The sequence below is a fragment of the Henckelia pumila genome, chromosome 1, assembly GCF_033568475.1.
Source record: "Henckelia pumila isolate YLH828 chromosome 1, ASM3356847v2, whole genome shotgun sequence".
Lineage (NCBI taxonomy): Eukaryota > Viridiplantae > Streptophyta > Magnoliopsida > Lamiales > Gesneriaceae > Henckelia > Henckelia pumila.
Genome location: NC_133120.1, coordinates 83904948 through 83924450, shown reverse-complemented (window position 1 = coordinate 83924450; position 19503 = coordinate 83904948). Strand labels below are relative to the sequence as shown.

Genomic DNA, 19503 nt, shown 5'->3' with positions numbered 1-19503 from the left:
GTACTTCCAAAGCTGCTGTATTGAAGCGCTGAACATACTCCCTCAAAGGTTCCACCTCAGATTGCTTCAGATTAAACAAACTAAGAGAGGTCTTCAAATATTTTTTGCTACTCGCAAATTGGTGTAAAAAGGCTGAGCTGAAGTCATTGAAACTTCGAATGCTACCAGGCTGTAAAAGGTTGAACCATTGCTGAGCTGATCTCATCAAAGTGGTGAGGAAGACCCGGCATTTAATTGCATCCGTATATCTATGCAACAGGGCTGCATTTTCAAACCTTCCCAAATGTTCCTCTGGATCTGAGCTCCCATCATACTCCCCTAAGGTGGGCTGCTTAAAATTCGCAGGGAGTTCTTCATCTAAAATAACCCGAGCAAAAGGGCTTTTCCTCTGTATCGGCCCAGGCCGACCTCCGACTTGCCGACCCAATCTCCTGATCTCTTCCCACATCGCATCCATTTGGTTTGGCTGACCTCCAGGTGGAGGGGGAGGAGGTGGTAGATTCTGACCCATGGTTGTTTGCACCATTTGAGTGATGAACTGGCTGAGCTGATCTACAATCATGTCCGCCATATTCCCTCCTCCCCTCCCTCTTCCTCTTCCTCTTCCCGCCATATCTACGCCTTAACTTAAATTTTCCACAGACGGCGCCTATTGATGAACCTCAATAAAGTGATCTCCTTGGATGAGCTAATTAGCCGCGCTAACAAAACTCCTCCAATAAGTGATGAGTTGTTGCTGACCTGAAACCACGAACAAGAGTGTTAAAGGGGGCCGGAAGGTATTTCGGCGTATCCCCTCCGACGCTCAAGTTAGATGCTAGGATAGCGAAATATAGAGAGTGGTGTGTGCACACGAGTGAAAAATTAGGATACAAATGATGAAAATGAACCTGATATTTATAGGAGAGGGCTCCGGATTTAGCGCTTAACTTCCTTATCAAGAACCCGAGAATCTCGGGATCACAATCCCGAATATTTAGGCTGAGATTTCTCCCGAATCTTGTCTAACGAATGAAATAATGATACGCTTAATCTGAGCTGAACTGTCGTCACTAAGACTATATTGATGCTCTCCTTAGGGTCATATAGAAAGGGGTGAGTGAGTTATTGCTGAACCTCTGCACTCACCCTAGACCACTGATCCTAACATCTTAGCCAGCTTACCAAGGTTGTCCAACCCCTCTATTAAGCTAACTCCCTACTGACACCGGGGCCGAGCTGAACTCCTCGAGCTCCCGACCCGAGCTGGTAATTATGGTGGGGGAGCTTGGCCGAGCTCCCGACCCGAGCTGGTAATTATGGTGGGGGAGCTTGGCCGAGCTCCCGACCCGAGATAGTAATTATGATGGGGGAGCTTGGCCGAGCTCCCGAGCTCCCGACCCGAGCTGGTAATTATGGTGGGGGAGCTTGGCCGAGCTCCCGACCCGAGCTGGTAATTATGGTGGGAGAGCTTGGCCGAGCTCCCGACCCGAGCTGGTAATTATGGTGGGGGAGCTTGGTCGAGCTCCCGAGCTTCCGAGGCTCCCGAGCTCCTGAGCTGGCCCTAGTTGATTAAGGAAGAGCTTTTATGTTAGGGTCATCGAAGAACTGAGGTGACTTTCTCCTCCGGATATCAGATATAGATATCAATGAATCAATAGATTATGATTTATGACATATAAATACAATAAAAAATATATCGAAGACAATTTTCTTTTGAAAACATGTCAAACCCTCCTATTTAAAGGTTCGTGATTTTAATGAAACTCTTGCTAAATCTGCATTTGTATTGGGCCTGTTAGCCTGTATCCGCGTGAATTATAAATGGGCCATAAAACTTATGATCCAATGATTCCCAGCCCAGAGTCTCAGATTTCCCTTCCCGCGGCCATGGCGGTTAGTCTCGCGGGAAGGAGAACGATTTTCGGACTCATCTCTCGATCATCGCCGTCGATTCGTAGATCGACGGCCTCAATCAGCCATGGCTTGCGGGAGGAACATGGATGGGCCTCCTCTCCATTCTCACCTTCATCGACTTCGGCCAATCGGAGCAGGAAAATGAACTCCGATCGTCTCTCCACCGTTATTGACTCCGTCAATGACCGGAAGCTGCCACCTGAGCTTCGTGGACAACGAAACAGTGTCAGGTCAACATCAAGAAATTCTTTTTAACTATGTACTCGATTTTGAGTTAACTTTTAAAATTTTGCGTGGAGGGTTTGCTGATTGCTAAGGATATTCCAGGAAATGATGTTGATTAAATTTTTCTACCGCCAAGATTTTGGCTATATTGTGAAAAATGGTATAGATTAACATATTTTGGAGACTATTTTGAATTTGGCTTTAAGCTAGCTTATCCCGTTTGGTTATAATTTGATATTTCTGATTTAAGTGCCTCAGCAGCATGCCTGGAAATACATTCAAGTCCATTTATCTATAGCCAGACTTGAACATTCAGATAACTTGCTGGGGTTAGATTTGATCTGGACTCGGGTATTCTAGGACATCGAGATAGAAAAATGCTATCTTTATAGTTAAGTTAAGAGCTGAGAGCTTTGGTGTTGGCATGTAATGGACCTTACTCGGGATAAACTTTGTTGGTTTTGTTATCACATCGACTGCACTTGGCATACCCTCTTGATAAACTTTGTTGGCTTTGTTATCACATCGACTGCACTTGTCATACACTCTTGATTGTAAGCTAGATCCCTATCAAAACGTAATGGCTATTCAGTTAATGGACCATATTAGGATAAACTTCGTTGGTTTGGTTATCGCATTGATTTCACTTGTCATAGAGTCTTAATTGTAAGCTAGATCCCTATCAAAACGTGATGATTGTAGTACTGCATAGTTTTACAGAATGGAGTTGTGATGTCCAAAGCTCATAAAAACTTTGCTTTTTCTCATCAATGAGCTAAAGGTCAGCACGTTGTCTCAATTCTGATACCTTTAGGCTGTAGCCCCTTGTTACAACAATCAGTTTGTTTGCTGTGGTACCCATTTTGCGGCGGCTTTTTGCTGTCCAAACTCAAGTTTTAATATTATCTAATAATCCTTTCATTTAAATCTGAAATTCTAATTTGTTTGCCAAGTAGCTGGCCTGAGTAGTTGCAGCAGCTGCGACTAATTTGTTTATGGCTAATAATATCCTGTCTTGCATTTTATTAAATCGATAATTGACCATAAATGATGGTAATGATCATCTTTGCCATTTCGCAGATCAGAAACTGAGATTATCAACGTCGTCGAACGACGAGTGTGGCATGCAATGGAAGAAGGTCAATTTGAAAACTTGCCTGGTAAAGGAAAGCCCTTGGATCTCACCAGTAATCCTCATGTGGATCCTGCTGAAGACACCTTGTACCGGATACTCAACAAAAATGGATGTGCACCAGAATGGGTTGAACTTAACAAAGATATACGAAGTAAAATTTCTGAGTGGCGATTGGCCCTCAAGAAATCTTGGAAGTTTAAAGGTGGGCATGATGATTCCAAATGGGTTGAGTTGTCAGAGTCTTTGAAACTTCAACTGCGTGACTTGAACAACATGGTATGTTCTTCGTTTTTAGCTTAGCACACGATAGGAACTCATTAATCTACCTGGATCATGTCACGAGTAATCGAATCAAAAATTTGTTGCAACTTGTTTCTCCAACTGCTCTATATCCTGGAACCAACATATATTATACTTGTGTTCGCCCTTGCAAAATCATATCTTTTCCGTACTTCGTTGCTTAAACCTCATGTTTGGTATCTTGCAGGTGTTTCGATACAACCTCATTGTTCCCTTTGGCCGCCAAATGTTTGGATTCAAGTGGGAGAAAGAATTAGATCGGCTGCAAGAGGAAACTCAGGTGGCTAAATAGTTTATATATCTATGCTTCACCCGAGAAATACTTCACATGTTTTGTTCTGTTCACTTGCAAAACTTAGGAGTTCGGTATTTGTTATTCAGAAACCATAAACTTCATTCATTCAAATATGTAGTAAACAAGTGTTGGTGTAATTTTTGTGATCTTTAAGATGAAAAATAACCATAAATCGATTATTATAAGTGGCCAAACCATTTTTTATCCAACGATTTCCAGTATAAAGACATTGAATTTTCAAACTCTTACCAACTATATATGGGCGATCTATGTTGAACAATTACAAAGATTAGAAATTTCTTGTTCATCTCAACTAGTTTATGAGCCAGGCTTCCAAAGTCATTTTAATGTATCAACATAATCCACCAGAGTACATATCAAATGATATAATCGTGTCAAAAAATGATTCTTTAGTGTCATCAAAAGAGCTAAAGCATGGATAAATAATAAAATTGAGCAACATATATTAAGCACCCGATATACCTATTTTAAGTATGGAAACAACTACTTAAAGCAAGACACTAAATTAAAAATAGTCGAATTCTTGTTCACTAGAAAGCAAATCTTCGGGTTTAAAAAATTACAATATCTTTTAGTAGAGCGATTGCCCTTGTATACTTTTATTTCATTTCAACCCTTGGAATGATCGATTTTGCATATAAGTGGAAATTGGGGCAAAAAGAAGGAAACTTTAAAATGGCCACAAATTTATATTGCCATGAAACGAAAAATTTATCCAATCATATTTGTGGTAAATAAATCTCATATTACTTTTGTATGATTCTATAGTTGTATTTCTCACCATACATCTAAACTTAGTAAATAGAAAGCATTAACATCCGCACGTAAATCAAGTGTTAGATCACCGTTAATTGTTTGCTGCAGACTTCAGCTATATATACACTCATGGCTTAAGGTGAATAATCAAAACATTCAGAAGAATCAAATCTTTAATGTAAATATAGTTTATAGGGACCAAAAAAAAAAGGTTTTTTTAAAAAATTATATATTAAAAAAATCCAATTTCTTTGTAAGCCAAAAATCATGGCAGAAGCCCTTTTGTTGTCATCGTCTTTTTTGATTCTTCTGTTTGTGCTACCTAATGCACTGGCTTCCCCCGTCGGAAACAAACCTGTCGAGTACCGGAAGCAGCGGTTCAGGCCGGGCCCATGGAAACAAGCCCATGCAACCTTCTACGGCGGTGCCGATGGCTCTGGAACAATGGGTCTGCTAAAACCTCATTTCTTTTGATCTTTTATGAGATATACCTCACGACCATTAACCATATGCATGGGATGTCTCAGTCTTATGCATGGTGGTGGTTGTTGATTATCCATTGCATGCATGATCTGTAAACTTTTTCTAATCACAAAAACGCTCATATATGAGACCGTCGTTCAATTTTGTGATATGAATTCGTTAAAAAAATATTATTTTTATCATATGAAAAGTATTAATTTTCGCTATAAGCATGGATTGAGTTAGCCCGTCTCACAGATACAGATTCGTGAGACCGTATTACAAGAAGTATGCTCTTTTCTGATAACTGGTTGACGTTGGTCCTAAATTCTTGTGAGCATAAATCTCGTTCACTAACACCGAGATGTGCATTGCTTTTCGTTCGAAGAGAAGGAAAAGAAAATATAGAAATTGATCTTTAATCTGACAAATTTTGAAAAACTGATCATTATGTTGTTTTGATAGATGTAGTACAGCATCTGCAAGCTCAAAATTTATAAAAAATATGATTTATTTATTTTTTCGATTTAAAATACTGAGTCCATCATAAATACATGTTATACATTGATGCAGGAGGAGCTTGTGGATATGAAGACCTGTACAAAGATGGGTATGGCTTACAGACGGCAGCATTAAGCACAGTTTTGTTCAACGATGGAGCAGCCTGTGGAGCCTGTTACGAGATCAAGTGCCGCAACGAGAGCAAATGGTGCAAGCCGGGGCTGCCTTCTCTCTTGGTCACCGCCACCAATTTCTGTCCCCCAAACCCGAGCCAGTCCAACGACGACGGTGGGTGGTGCAACGTGCCTCGCGAGCATTTCGACCTGTCTCAGCCTGCATTCCTTCAGATCGCTCAGTACGAGGCTGGCATCGTTCCCGTGAACTATCGCAGGTATCTTTTAACATTTTAAGAACAGAATGGCCATTAATGATCTCTTAAAACCCATGATTTATTCAAGACTTGTTTCTCTATTAATGTTCCTTGCAGGGTTCCATGCAAGAAACAAGGAGGCATTCGATTCAAAATAACAGGAAATCCAGACTTCTACTTGGTCTCGGTCTTGAATGTAGGAGGAGCAGGGGATGTGACAAAAGTCGAGGTGCGTGGCGATGGTAGCCAGAACTGGACTACTTTGAAGCGCAATTGGGGTCAGAAATGGGAGACCAATGCAAAGCTCGTCGGCCAGAACCTGAGTTTCCGGATCACCACCAGCGATGGAAGAACACTGCTTTCACGAAACATCGTCCCAAAATATTGGCAGTTTGGTCAAACTTTTGAAGGCAAAAATTTCAGGTGAATCTTCAATTGTATTGTGTGCATGATTGTATAAGCTTATACAAGATATTGGAATACATTAACTCTATTTTCATAACTTGTTTCCTATTTTAAATAGCACAACATATTGTGTGTTACACATTTGCAGTGAAAACACAAACTTAGACGTAAAACCACCACCGAAACACAGCTCTTTTTGATAGAGACTTGATATTTACCTTGTCCATCAATCTACATCAAGCAGTAAAACTATTTGTAATCTTGAAATCTTGATCTAAGTCGAAAGCTCGACAAATAAATCTCTTCGTTTGTATGGCACTGGGAAATATGCTGCAAAAATGGGCAAGCTGCTGTTGTGGATGTTGATGGGAAGTAAACTTAAAGATCACATTCTAAAATAACTGTCATCTTCACGACCAAACATGATCATTGTCCATCTTTTTCTTCTTCTTCTTCCTCCTTTCTTCTTTTGTTTGTGTCCTCGATTCAGCACGTTTCAAATACTGCGAGCGTATCTCCAATAACTTGGTTTTTGCATCTCGAAAGGGTGCATCCGACTTTGTGGCCATCATATGCTGAGAAAAAATGGAGCGTGTCAAACTTGCAGCAGAAGAACGAAATTAATAATGAGTGCCAGAATTAACTTACCTTGAGATGTTCCATTGCTGCTAAATTGACGCCTAAGGTATCTTTGCATTCCTAACAAATAAACATAAAAACAATATTGGCAGAAAAATAAGCTCTAGTTTTGGATCCAACTGCTAAAGCACTACGAGGAATATAATTATTAAATTTCACCAGAATCTATCCAAATAAGAAAAGCATGTATAAAACTAAACGTTTTGAATGCTAAACGGGTCGTGGAACCAATGAAATTATAGGGAAAAAGGGGAAATTGCAAAAAATGGATAGATTTACATATGCTATAACTTAGGATTCACTACATAGTTGAAACTCAGGGCTCAGGCACCAGCTAAAATATTCTTGGAAGATATAAGTAGTGGTCAGAATCTCGGAAAAACAATGAGAAAAAGGATTTTTCCATAGGTACAGATTGAACATAATATCTAGTGACCTCAACTTCTATTATTTGTATGATTTAGAGTGTGCGAATGATTCATGTATTTGCCCTAATTACTACTGGCATACATCATGCAAAATAAAATATTGAAAGTGAACAGCTGTCATTGCCTAAACAAGACAATAAGTGTAATTCCAGTTTACTCCCAAAATCACCTTGATCCTTGAATGCAAGATGCCTTTCAGAATGGATAATACGGGTCTGGCAGACACAGTAGCCACTAGCTGATTATGATGGATCTGCAATATCATCGTCGCAACTCGAAAGACAAGCTCAACCTGCAAGGATAGCAAAAGAAAATGTTTCTAAACAATGAATCTCGTTGTTGATATCAGAAGAGCCGTCTGTAGCCTGACTGTTTTCTATGCAACAGCTGCTACAGCATACAGTATTTCTCAAGAGACTTTTGCGGAACATACCAAAACCAAACCACAATTACATGAGTAAACAGAACTCTTACATTTTACCAAGAACCAAAACGAGAACATAAAAACTATCTAGTCAACAAGTTTAAAAGTTATCATAAGAAATAGATATCAATTCATCAAGAACCGAAAAAAAGTAGGAAGACAAGTTTAGAAACTAGAACTCTCGGCGAATGTAAATTTTAATAGAAACCATAGTAGTTATATTCTGAGACCAATAGGAAAAGAACAGAGACAAACAGTGCGTTCCATTTTCCATTCAATAGATTAAATGAATGGCATGTTCTTCAAGACGGTAAAAGCAAGTGCACTAACCTTGTCAGGAATATTTACCCAATCTTTCAAATAAGACAATATCCTTAAAGAATCTAAGAATGGCAGAGCCTGCAAGAACACCAAATTCTAAATAAATCAAACTTCTTTCTCTGAATGTAGAATGCAGAAGATTTGACATACAGCTGAAAGCATAAGACGCGAGTCATTATCAATATTTTAGCTTCATCAGGTATTCTTAGTCGTACTTCATTAGTATGATATTTACCATAGACTTTATAGTCCTTTCATGAATAGAAATTAGCACTCCAAGTTTCCAAGAAAGAGGAAAATTGAGTATTTCACAGCCCAACATCCTAGATTTCACATATAGAAGCAGCCTCACAATACTTACCAGCAATGCCTGCTCTAAATCATTGGTGCGAACACTAGAAACTGCACGCAAAACATATTCGGATGGAGAAAGACCAAGCATAAGAATGTTTGGCCTGAAATCAGAATGTTTCCCATGAGTTTTTTCAACCTGAAAATCAGAAAAATGGTCAATGAGAATCACGGATATAACCATCATTAGAAAATTTCAAGTAGGTTGCTCTCATGCTCAAAGGCTCGTCAAAACTATCAGGAAATGGCTAGAAAATGCATGTGACTTTTCCTATGCTTATTGTCCAACCATAATTTAAATATGTAATGCTGAAGAAAATATGAGAGCATCACCTCATAATCAGAAATTCGTTTAAGTTCTTCCTCTGCTATGTCTAGTGCTTCAAGCATAGAATCAACTGCTGTCATAGTTTCTCCAGTCCTCGTCCCTGCTAGTGCCACAGCTCCCTCATCTGGAGGGTCCTCACTTGGAGCATAGCTCTTCTCTTTCTCAGATTCAAGCATCTCTTCAAACCTCTTTTCTTTCTCCTCCTGCAAAACACCAAGGAATTGTCAATATTCTGGGGTCAAACACCGAAATAGTAGTTTATGTCACAAGGATATGATGAGAACCAACTTCAATAAAGAAAGGTTCTTCAGTACGATCCCAACGGCGAATAGATCTATCGTGAGATCCTGTTACAAGAAAATCCCCACGACTGCTGATGGCAAGACACCAGATTGCAGAATGATGACCTTCAAGAGTTAAAAGCAATTCTAATTTGTCTGCATCCCAGTATTTTACCAGGCTGTCCTTCCCCACACTGAACACATAATGGGTATTTCTGACAAACTTAACTGCCATTACACTGCAATAAAGCAGTCATAAGTTAGCAGATGTACCGAAGTGTAGCATACTAATTTGTGGAGAGTGGGCATGGAAGACAGTTAAAGATGAATCTGAGAAGGATTTAATATCATATTTCTTCTGGAAAGTACTGACATACCTATCCTCATGGGCGTAAGTAGAACTACGTATGTTACCAAAATCAAGGCCCCAAACCTTCAAATCTTTGTTTGAAGAGCCGGTAACAATCAAATCGCCGTCAGAAGATATGTCCATACATAGGACAAGACTATTGTGCCCATACAGGGGTAGAAATAACTTGAGTGAATCCATGAAGAAGACCTGGATCATTTAAGGCAGCATGCGACAAATAGTAAAAAAGTTGAATCAAATCCCAAAAGGCTTAGCAAAACAACGGTTTCATAGAACAGAACAAATTATATTCCTTAGATGCTACAAACAAGAATTGAAAAGAAAAAAAAAAACATGCCAGGTAGTAACAGTATGCATGATTCCTTCATACACACCGGCAAATCAACCCGTTTAAAATAAGAAGTTTAAAATTTGATTAACCACAGTAGATGCAATAATTAATGAAGGCCCAGATGTCAATAAATTGATCAGCAAACTTGAGCTTAAAATCAATAAGGGGCATTCATTTTCAGCAAGGTTACAAAATTATTGCGTGGAAGCTCCATAGAGAGTATATACATCGATTTATGTCAAAATACCTATATTTTACTGAGAGACGCTAATTTTTATCTCTAACTTCACCATTATGATTCAAACGTAAGTGTTAAAAGTTCTACATATGTGCCATTATGTTAGTGTCTTAAACTTAACTTTCTCTCATTAAACACGGTACCAAGTTAAAGCAAGTTCGAACACTCTCAGAGCATGGAAGTAGAAACTAAGCAAACAAGTAAAAATCACAGAATAAAGCTTAGCATGGTTATGCCTCTACTTGATTCCAGTCCATAGAGTGATAAAACATGACAGGTTCATACCCACAACCGACTAATTCACCTTTCATGTTGAAGTGCAGATTTAGCCAGCATTCATATTATGAATAAGAAATCCAATTGTTTAGCTATTATCAACCTGTTGTACACTTATTCTCAAATTAAAAAAAAAAAAAACCTGTTGCACACGTAAAGAGTGAGTCTTGAAGAATACTTCAATTTCCAAAATAATATTTGTGAAGTTTTTTATTTAGAATCAAGGAAACGTATCAACACACGTCAATGCAGAGACCCATAGACTGAACGAATTAAGCAAATGTAAAGAAATCATTCCACCTTCACTTTGAAATTCAACAGGGAAACAGCAATATGTTTACCCTCCGGGCTGACAGCAATAGCCACAACATCATCCCCCATATTTAGATTCCTCACTGGAGACACAACCAGTTGTTTGGAATCCTGCAAACAAGGTTACATCAATCAGTATTCGAAAAAAATGAAAATATAATGATGATGATGATGATTCAAGTACATGTGCAGACAAACAGAATACAAGAAGGTGTAAAACATACTTGGCCAGGCTTTGTCACGGTCTGATATTCCCAAAACTTGACATCATGGTCTGCACTACCTGTCACAAAACCATCTGCAGTTGCAACAATAGAATTAACTGGACCACCATGAGCCTCAACTACTTCCAAACAGGCACCACTCCTAACATCAATGATTTCTAGCATCCCACTTTTTGTGCCAACAATCGCATATTTATTACCAGGCACAAATAGACCACATATTCCATATCCTGAATCAATAGTTCGAAGGCAAGATCCTGAACTTGGATTCCAAATTTTAATAGCACTATGGCTTGTTGACATCAATAAAGTATTATCTGAACTAAGTGTGACGCTTCTCACATCAGATCGATGTCCTTGGAGCTCAATGGCACTTGTTTTAGTCGTTTCCGTGCTGTCAATTGAGTAAATTTCCAGTAAATTATTGTTCAAAGATAATGCTAATGTAGCCAGAGAACTTTTTGAAGTAACAGGACAGAAAGACATGGAGCTTATTTTTTTCCTGGATCGTACAGTCTGGAAAAACTTAAACATATCAGGGGCAGTGACGAGGATCTCACTAGCTTCTTCAACTACAGAATTACCATTTACGGCTAACTCAGATTTTCCTTCAGAAGATTTTTTCTCCTTTCTATTTACTCTTCTCTTTGCTTTCCGTCTGGATTCTGAATCACCCAACACACGAAACAACTCGACCACTGTCCCAGAGACCTGACAAGCCAGTACGTTTCCAAACTTATTGAACCGAACTGTAGCCACTCTATCCTTGTTTTGACGCAGTATTTCACCAAAAGGCTTCAAAACTTCCCATTTGTTGGAAACAAAATTTCTAGAATTATCTACTTCATGTTCCGCATTTTCTGGTCCATACTTTTTTTCACTAAAATCTTTTTTTACAGTAAAAAACCGGAGCTCCGGGTCCGCCGACCCAGAAACTAGGTAACTTTCAGTGGGGTCAACATCGATGGACCAAATTTCACTATGATGACCACTCACAATCTGCATACAATGCTGTGTTTCAAGATCCCAAACCCTCAAGAACTTGTCCTTTGAAGAACTAACCAGTTTTTTGCCAGCATCAAGGAAAACAAGGTCAGTGACCTACATTATGGATGTACCATGAAACATTTATAATCACTCCTCAAATTGAAGTTAAAATAATACATGCAAGAATAATGAGCCAGTTCATATGAAAAGAACCTAAAAAAACCTGGTCACGGTGCCCACGAAGGCGAAAGAGCCCGGCCTCCCCAACCACATCCCATAAAATGATATCATTGTCTTTGCTTCCAGAAGCAAGCAACGTTCCAATCTTGTTGTAGCGAAGGACCGTCACAGCCTTTTTATGTCCATTCAAAGTGGTTTCACATGTTTCTTTCTCGCTGTCCCACACTCTTATACTTCCGTCAGCATAGCCACTTGCTATCTGCACAAAGACACAATTTAAATATTTAATCTAAGTCGATAGAAATTAAAAATTGAATCTTTCTTAGCTACGCTTTTTGGTTAAACATACTTATGAGTTTGCAGCAAAAATAAAAATAATCAGACATTATATAAAACACACACTCCAACTCTAATTGTTCCGGGTGACATTCCAAATTGCATCACTTTCCAAAGAAAAGGATGAAGAAATAGTATGATTACTAGAGAAGGAGACGAAGAAGCGGCGATGGAGGTGACAGCTAGGGACCGGCCGCGGGAGGATGAGGAAGGAGTGGGCGCAAGGAATTTCGTGCAAATTCCTTGGCGTACATTCCACACGCCTAGTTTCTCGAGCGCACCCACCAAGAGGTGCTTGCCGGAGCTGTCGTAAGTTATATTGCAATCCAGCGAGACAATAACCCCAAAAGACGCCGCCGTCTCGTACCGTAGGTAAGACTTTACCATCTTCGCTGCTCTTCCGTTTGCGGCGACGGGTTTCTGCAGGCCGTGGCGGTCGAGAATTTAATTTTGGGATTTATAGAAGCTGAATGTTGAGGTTTAGGGTTTCAAGGTTATATTTTTTTTAACGGAAGCAAGGGTACAAGAAGGTGGTTGACAAATTTATGCCCAAATTTGGAGTTAATTATTTCTTTCAAAAATATTTAAAATTGGTTGATCAAATTACCTTAAATCGTATGCTTTTTAAAATATATATTGGCAATGATTTCCATTTAAAATTAAAATTTATTTAATCACATGAAATACTGACAGAATTTGGATCTTTTATTATTATATATAAATTATAACACTTAAATTACTATAAAACGTCTTATAAATCAATTTGTGAGAAAAATTTCTTATCTAAATAAACTCATGAAAACATATAATTTGGATGTTGAAAATCTTAATTGGTACATAGTAGCAAATATTAAAGTAGAAAATGGAATAACACTCAACTAAAAAATGCATTGGCTCACCTTGGACTTGACTTTATTATATAATCAATATAAGACTTGCCTAGTGTGGTTTATCTGACTAGCGTAGTTCGCAATCTATTGCATTAATCCGAAAGTTTATCCAGAGCACACCGAAAGGTAGCGACAATTCTCATTTCACTACAATACAACAATTGGGCCTTGAACACCAATAATAAATAATTAATTTCATATTCATTCGAAATCGATTTTGAGCAAACTAATATATCAAAATTATCTATTCGAACGTAGTTTTAATTTTCAAGTCCATTTACAGTTTTATCCGAAAAATGATGCTCAAATAATTTTCAAAGCTCAATGGGCCCAAAACCCATTTTTCCAACAAAAGTTTGTTTTTATTTATCTACTGTCAATCTTGTATTTGGACCCATCAAATCAAACACGTGATTACATAATCAAAACCAGTTTTGTTTTTAAATAGAAATCTATAATGTACTAAAATGTATTCTCATCGATGGAAGAAAATGGAAGTCGGGAACTACCTTTGACACCAAATATATATTATATATATGTTTAATTCTTGGTTTCAAATTTATGTTTTATTTTAAATTTCGTTGATTTTGATTCGAGTGAATTTGAAAATTCATCTCCCTATCCCTCTGTTTCATTGGGCGAGGGGTGCAAACGAATCGAATCGAATCGAATAATGTTAAAATTTTAAGGCCCGAATTCGGTTCGATATAAGTATATTCGAGTTCGAGGTCGATTCGAAACTCAATAATTTCAAATATTTTGGCTCGAGCTCGACTCGAAATGAAGTTCGAGTTCGGCTCGAAATATTCGAACCTATTCGTGAACTATTGTTCGGATATTATGGTTCAAAAAAGTCGAAATGTTCGAAAAAACTCGATATATATATTTATTATAGGGGAGTGTTATTTACAGTCCACATTTTGTTAAATACACTCTATTTTTAATTTTATACTAAAAATTGACAATTTTAGCCTTTGATTGAGTTTATTTTTAGTAAATTCATTCATAATTTCAATTCCTAAAATAAGTTATTTACTTACTCAAAAAATATAGTTTAATTTGTTAATAACATTAAATATAAAAAAAACACCAGTAGAGTATTAAAAATTAAATGTTATTTTTATTTTGATCTATGTTTTTTGTCAATTTTTGTAAACGAACTATATTTCATTTTTAAAATTTTAATTTTTATTCGTCATATCTCCTTAATTTTTTATTGTAAATTAAATTTTAAACTTTTTTAATTAATTATATATCTTATAAAATAGATTTAAAAATGTATTTATTAAATTTATAATAATATATTTGTGTATTAGAATTTTTCAAAATAAAAAACAAAATAAAAAAACAAATTAATTTTTATATTTAGTGTTTATCTACATAATATAAATTGAGTTCGGATGATATATTTACATCATAAAAATTATGTTGTTAATCAATTAAAGATATTTATAAAATAAAAAGTATAAAATAACATAGAAATCTTAATTTAGTCTTAAAGTTTAAGATTATTTATATTTTATACCAAAATTTAATAAATTTTTTATTAAATCAAAATTTGCCCATCCATTTTTATTTATTTATTTTGAAAAAAATGATTAATATTTTATAGATCATACTAAAATTTGAGATAATGTATAAATAAGATTAAATTTTAATATCAAAATAAAATATTTTATTATTTAATATTTATATGCGACTAAATATGTGAATTTTTTAAAATTATTAAAATTTTAGTAGTTAACAACAAAACCTATTATATTAGAGTTTTTTTTAAGGTAAATCAAAATATATTATTTAAGGAATGATACTGTAAGGGTGTATTTGTCTAATATTATATTAATTAGGTAAGGTAGAGTGTTATTAACATATTTTGGAGTGTGAATAACATTCCCGGTGTAACGCCCAGAATTTTCTTACGAAAAATCCGCATGCATAATTAGGAAAATAATAAATTTAAAATTTATGAATTTGGGTTAAATGATTTTTATGTGTTATTATGTGAATTATATGCATGATTTAAAGTTATTTTAGCATTTAACTCATAATTATCGAACTTTTAAATTTTTGAGTAATTGATTAATTTGATCGCGTAGACGGAACCGTGGACGGATGAGATATTAGATTTTCGCCTAAAATACTTTATGAGATTTTTATGAGCCTTAAAATATTATTTTAAGGTATTATTTCATTAAAATTTTAGTATTTATAAATATACATTTAAATTATTCCATTTTCCATCAAATTATATCATTTTTCAAAATAAAAAACAAAATAAAAACAAATTAATTTTTATATTTAGTGTTTATCTACATAATATAAATTGAATTCGGATGATATATTTATATCATAAAAATTATGTTGTTAATCAATTAAAGATATTTATAAAATAAAAAGTATAAAATAACATAGAAATATTAATTTAGTCTTAAAGTTTAAGATTATTTATATTTTATACCAAACTTTAATAAATTTTTGATTAAATCAAAATTTGCCCATCCATTTTTTTTTATTTATTTTGAAAAAAATGATTAATATTTTATAGATCATACTAAAATTTGAGATAATGTATAAATAAGATTAAATTTTAATATCAAAATAAAATATTTTATTATTTAATATTTATATACGACTAAATATGTGAATTTTTTAAAATTATTAAAATTTTAGTTAGCATCAGATTAGGTGGGTATTAGAAGTTTTAAAACTTATTTTATAGTATATTAATTAATTAGTTAATTACCCTAAGTATAATTATATTAAAACCCCACCTCAAACTACCGAACCCCGTGCTCAAACTCTCCTAGCCGCCTCCAGCACCTTCTCCATTCTTTTCCCACGCCCCACAGCAGACAGGAGACTCCATAGCCGTTTCCTTCAAGGATTTTTTAGAATTCTTCATCGATCCGTCGTCTCGGAGCCCGTACACGCGTCTATATTCGAAAATAAATTAAAAGGCATGTTGAATTATCTTCCTTTACACCATATAATTTATATAAAAATTATTTTTGTCAGATTCATCATGATTAGCATTAATATTTACGAGTTCATGCAAGATTTGAATGACTTTTCCTTCGGCTCATGTGTTTTCCCTTGTTTGATGGCATGTTTATCACGTTTTCATGGCATGTGATGGTTTTGGTCTGCTGGTTCAGGTTTGAGGGGTGCCTTAGGGTCCCTAAGATCGTGTGGTTATGTTGGTTCAGACCAGGTTTGGCTAGGACCGAAGCTTTTTTTTTCTTTTGGTTGCTTCAACGCGGCAGTTTTTGGGATTTTCGAAATATGGTTCGCTAGGGCTGTGTAGAGATCGGTTCAAAGCATGGCATGACTCGTTGGAACCGTCCAGACATGGGATACGTCTGGGCGGTGGAGATCTGGCCGATCGGTGTCCGGAGCGGCCGACAGCAAGCCATAAAGGCCTACTGCTCACGGCCCAGAAGGAGGGGAAAAAGGGGCTGTCGGGTTTTGGGGTTGGGGCTGGGTCAGGCAGGGGTTGGGGGTACGGGGCGGGTCGGGTCGGGTCATGGGTTATGTTAGTTGGGTTAGGGTCCGGGTTAGGTGAGTCAGACTCGGGTATTTTATTTTTAAATAATTATTAGTTTAAGTGTTTTATTTTGCGCTAAGTTAATTATTATAAATATTACTTGGGATTTTAATTATTTTAGTTAGGCCTTAAAAATATTTATTTAAGTGAGTCCAAAAATTTTCATGGGCTTAGGAGCCCACAAGAATTATTGGGCCAGTCAGTGAATATTTGGGTCAGTCAGTGATTTTATTGGGCTTGGGCTAGTTATTGGGTCAAGAGTTTAAGATTTGGGCTTAAATATGTTATTGGACTTAATTATGACATTTGGGTTTAAATTAAGCTATTGGGCCAGACTTAGAAATAAGGGCTTAAGTCTAGAAGACCAGCAGTCTGGACAATCCCATGAAAAATAACTAAGTTCGGAATATATATTTAATTTATTTTATGCATGAAGTTTATTTTAAGCAGATGCATACATGAAATATTTTTATGATGTGTTTATGATTGATAATTGAGCATGAAAAATATTTTTATGGAAATTAAAGTAATGTGGCGGCACATAGGTGGTTTACCACCGGCACAGAGGTAGTTCTACTACCGGCATAGAGGTGGTTTTACCACTGGCACAGAGGTAGTTTACTACCGGCATAGAGGTGATTATTCACCGCACGTACGTTGGTTCTTTTAGACTGATCAGTCGGCACAGTTATTAGTCACATTAATGTATATGACCATACTCAGTTTTTATGATTATGATATGCTCAATTATATTATGTATGATTAGTTATGATGTATGTATGACTGATGATGACAGATTTTTATGATGCATTATTTTAAGATCATGCATGCATGTTCACTTAAGTTATATGTATTATTATGATAATGTGTTTGCATGATTTTTAAATCTTGTTATTATGAGATAAAACAGGTTGGGCATCTAGGCTCACTATGCTTATATGGTGCAGGTGAATATGATGATGACACGATAGCTCCGACCGGCGGTGAGGGCCTATGAGTTCGCATGCAAATGGCACTCGTGACCGATGCTATCATTGCTTTTATGTCATGAGATTTTATAAATTCTTTTCAACAAGTTTTCCGCAATTACATTATTATGATAGTTTCAAAATATTATTTTTATTATGCATGCTTTGCGAGTTGAATGATGTGTTGGGACTTTATTTGGAGTACTCCATGTTACAAGATTTTATTTTATTTGATACTCAGTTATGTTAATTGTCAAGTTTTTAGTTAAATATTATTTTAAGTATGTATACATATATGTATGTGCATATATGTATTATTAGTATTATTTATTTTTAAGTACTTTAAAAAAATCCTAGTATTTTATTAGTCCGAGTCGTTTCATTTGGTATCAGAGCACGGTCTTTGGAGGGTGACTAGTCTGCTACGTGGAGCTCAGAAGCCATACTACCGGTCTGTAAGTTTTAAATGTTTTAATAAGTTTTATTAGGAGCATGTGTTCATAGTTTAAGTTTTTATGTTATGAAAGTTTTAAATATTTAGTTATGCATTGTGATTTACGTGAGGAATGTGTGGTGATGCAATTTGCCTCGGAGGCGAGTAGTCCATATATGTGAAATTGGGTAATTTTAGATTTGGGTGCGTCTGCTTGGAAACCTTTTGCGTGCAGGGAGGATTCTGGTTAGAGGCAACTCTTTGTTTGCGTTGCTAGATTCTGGAGCTACGCATTTTTTTATGTCGCAAGAGTTTATCAGGCGGGTAGGTATCACACCCGAGGTTGCTACCACATGTTATGTTATCACCATGCCATCTGAAGGGATTCTCACTACTACCAGTGTCATCGGGGCTTGGAATATGAGTTTCGTGGGCATACAATCAAGGTCGATCTGTTTGTATTGCCTATGACAAGCTTTGATATCATACTGGGCATGGACTGGTTGTCAGTCAATGGAGGTTCAATTGATTTTCGGCAGAAAACATTGTCAGTGAAGCCTTCTGACAGAGACCCATTTATTTTCTTTGCATGTCATCTCATTTGTACGTGCGAGGAAATTATTAAGGAAGGGTTGCCATGGGTTTTATTGCCAGTGTAGTTGCAGTGTCAGAACCACCTACCAGATCTATGGTAGAAATTTAGGTTGTTCGTGACTTCCCGGATGTATTTTTGGATGATGTTGCAGGAATTCCACCAGGTAGAGAGGTGGATTTCAGTATCGAGCTGATGCCAGATTCTATCCCTATATATAAGGCACCGTAGCGACTTTCTCCTACTGAGATGAAAGAGCCGAGGGAGCAAGTTCAGGAGATATTGGAGAAGGGCTTCATTCTCCCTAACTTTTCTCCTTGAGGAACTCCAGTGTTATTTGTGAAGAAGAAGGATGTCAGCATGAAACTGTGTATTGACTACCGGGAGCTTAACTGGGTTATAGAGAAGAACAAGTATCCACTGCCGAGTATAGAGGAATTATTTGATCAGTTTCAGGGAGCCTCGGTATTCTCCAAGATCGATCTATGATCTGGAAATCATCAGTTGCGGATCAGAGATTCTGACGTGTCCAAAACTGTTTTTCGGACACGTGATGGGCATTATGAGTTTTTGGTGATGCCATATCTAGACAAGTTCATCATTGTGTTTATTGATGAGATCTTGATCTACTCTAGGAGCATGGAGGAGCATAGACAGCACTTGCAGACAACTTTGCACATCCTG

General features: G+C 36.6%; 3 protein-coding genes across 3 annotated transcripts; 2 read left to right on the top strand and 1 right to left on the bottom strand.

Moving 5' to 3' along the window:
- The first annotated feature begins 1852 nt into the window (after positions 1-1852).
- On the top strand, positions 1853-4045 carry LOC140875709 (uncharacterized). Its single transcript, XM_073279480.1, has 3 exons — positions 1853-2126; positions 3202-3532; positions 3744-4045. The coding sequence occupies exons 1-3, from the start codon at positions 1870-1872 to the stop codon at positions 3846-3848; spliced, it is 693 nt and encodes a 230-aa protein (XP_073135581.1). The 5' UTR covers positions 1853-1869; the 3' UTR covers positions 3849-4045.
- A 748-nt stretch (positions 4046-4793) lies between these two features.
- On the top strand, positions 4794-6463 carry LOC140875160 (expansin-A9-like). The gene is made up of 3 exons (XM_073278724.1): positions 4794-5076; positions 5664-5982; positions 6079-6463. Exons 1-3 carry the CDS (start codon positions 4896-4898, stop codon positions 6386-6388), a joined length of 810 nt encoding a protein of 269 aa, XP_073134825.1. The 5' UTR covers positions 4794-4895; the 3' UTR covers positions 6389-6463.
- Positions 6434-12912, bottom strand: LOC140875159 (uncharacterized). Its single transcript, XM_073278723.1, has 12 exons — positions 12537-12912; positions 12100-12315; positions 10890-11990; positions 10654-10776; positions 9516-9697; positions 9146-9377; positions 8863-9060; positions 8540-8668; positions 8188-8256; positions 7603-7725; positions 7015-7065; positions 6434-6941 (listed from the first exon to the last, which is right to left on the bottom strand). Exons 1-12 carry the CDS (start codon positions 12777-12779, stop codon positions 6777-6779), a joined length of 2832 nt encoding a protein of 943 aa, XP_073134824.1. The 5' UTR covers positions 12780-12912; the 3' UTR covers positions 6434-6776.
- Between the last annotated feature and the right edge of the window lie 6591 nt (positions 12913-19503).

Coding starts and splice junctions, on each gene's coding strand:
- LOC140875159 (XM_073278723.1), bottom strand. CDS start 12,779: ATGGTAAAGTCTTACCTACGGTACGAGACGGCGGCGTCTTTTGGGGTT. Junction 12,316..12,536: donor CTTCTTCGTCTCCTTCTCTA/GTAATCATACTA, acceptor GTCTTTGTGCAG/ATAGCAAGTGGCTATGCTGA. Junction 9,698..10,653: donor TGTTGAATTTCAAAGTGAAG/GTGGAATGATTT, acceptor TAAATGATCCAG/GTCTTCTTCATGGATTCACT.
- LOC140875709 (XM_073279480.1), top strand. CDS start 1,870: ATGGCGGTTAGTCTCGCGGGAAGGAGAACGATTTTCGGACTCATCTCT. Junction 2,127..3,201: donor GGACAACGAAACAGTGTCAG/GTCAACATCAAG, acceptor GCCATTTCGCAG/ATCAGAAACTGAGATTATCA. Junction 3,533..3,743: donor TGCGTGACTTGAACAACATG/GTATGTTCTTCG, acceptor GGTATCTTGCAG/GTGTTTCGATACAACCTCAT.
- LOC140875160 (XM_073278724.1), top strand. CDS start 4,896: ATGGCAGAAGCCCTTTTGTTGTCATCGTCTTTTTTGATTCTTCTGTTT. Junction 5,077..5,663: donor CGATGGCTCTGGAACAATGG/GTCTGCTAAAAC, acceptor ACATTGATGCAG/GAGGAGCTTGTGGATATGAA. Junction 5,983..6,078: donor GTTCCCGTGAACTATCGCAG/GTATCTTTTAAC, acceptor TGTTCCTTGCAG/GGTTCCATGCAAGAAACAAG.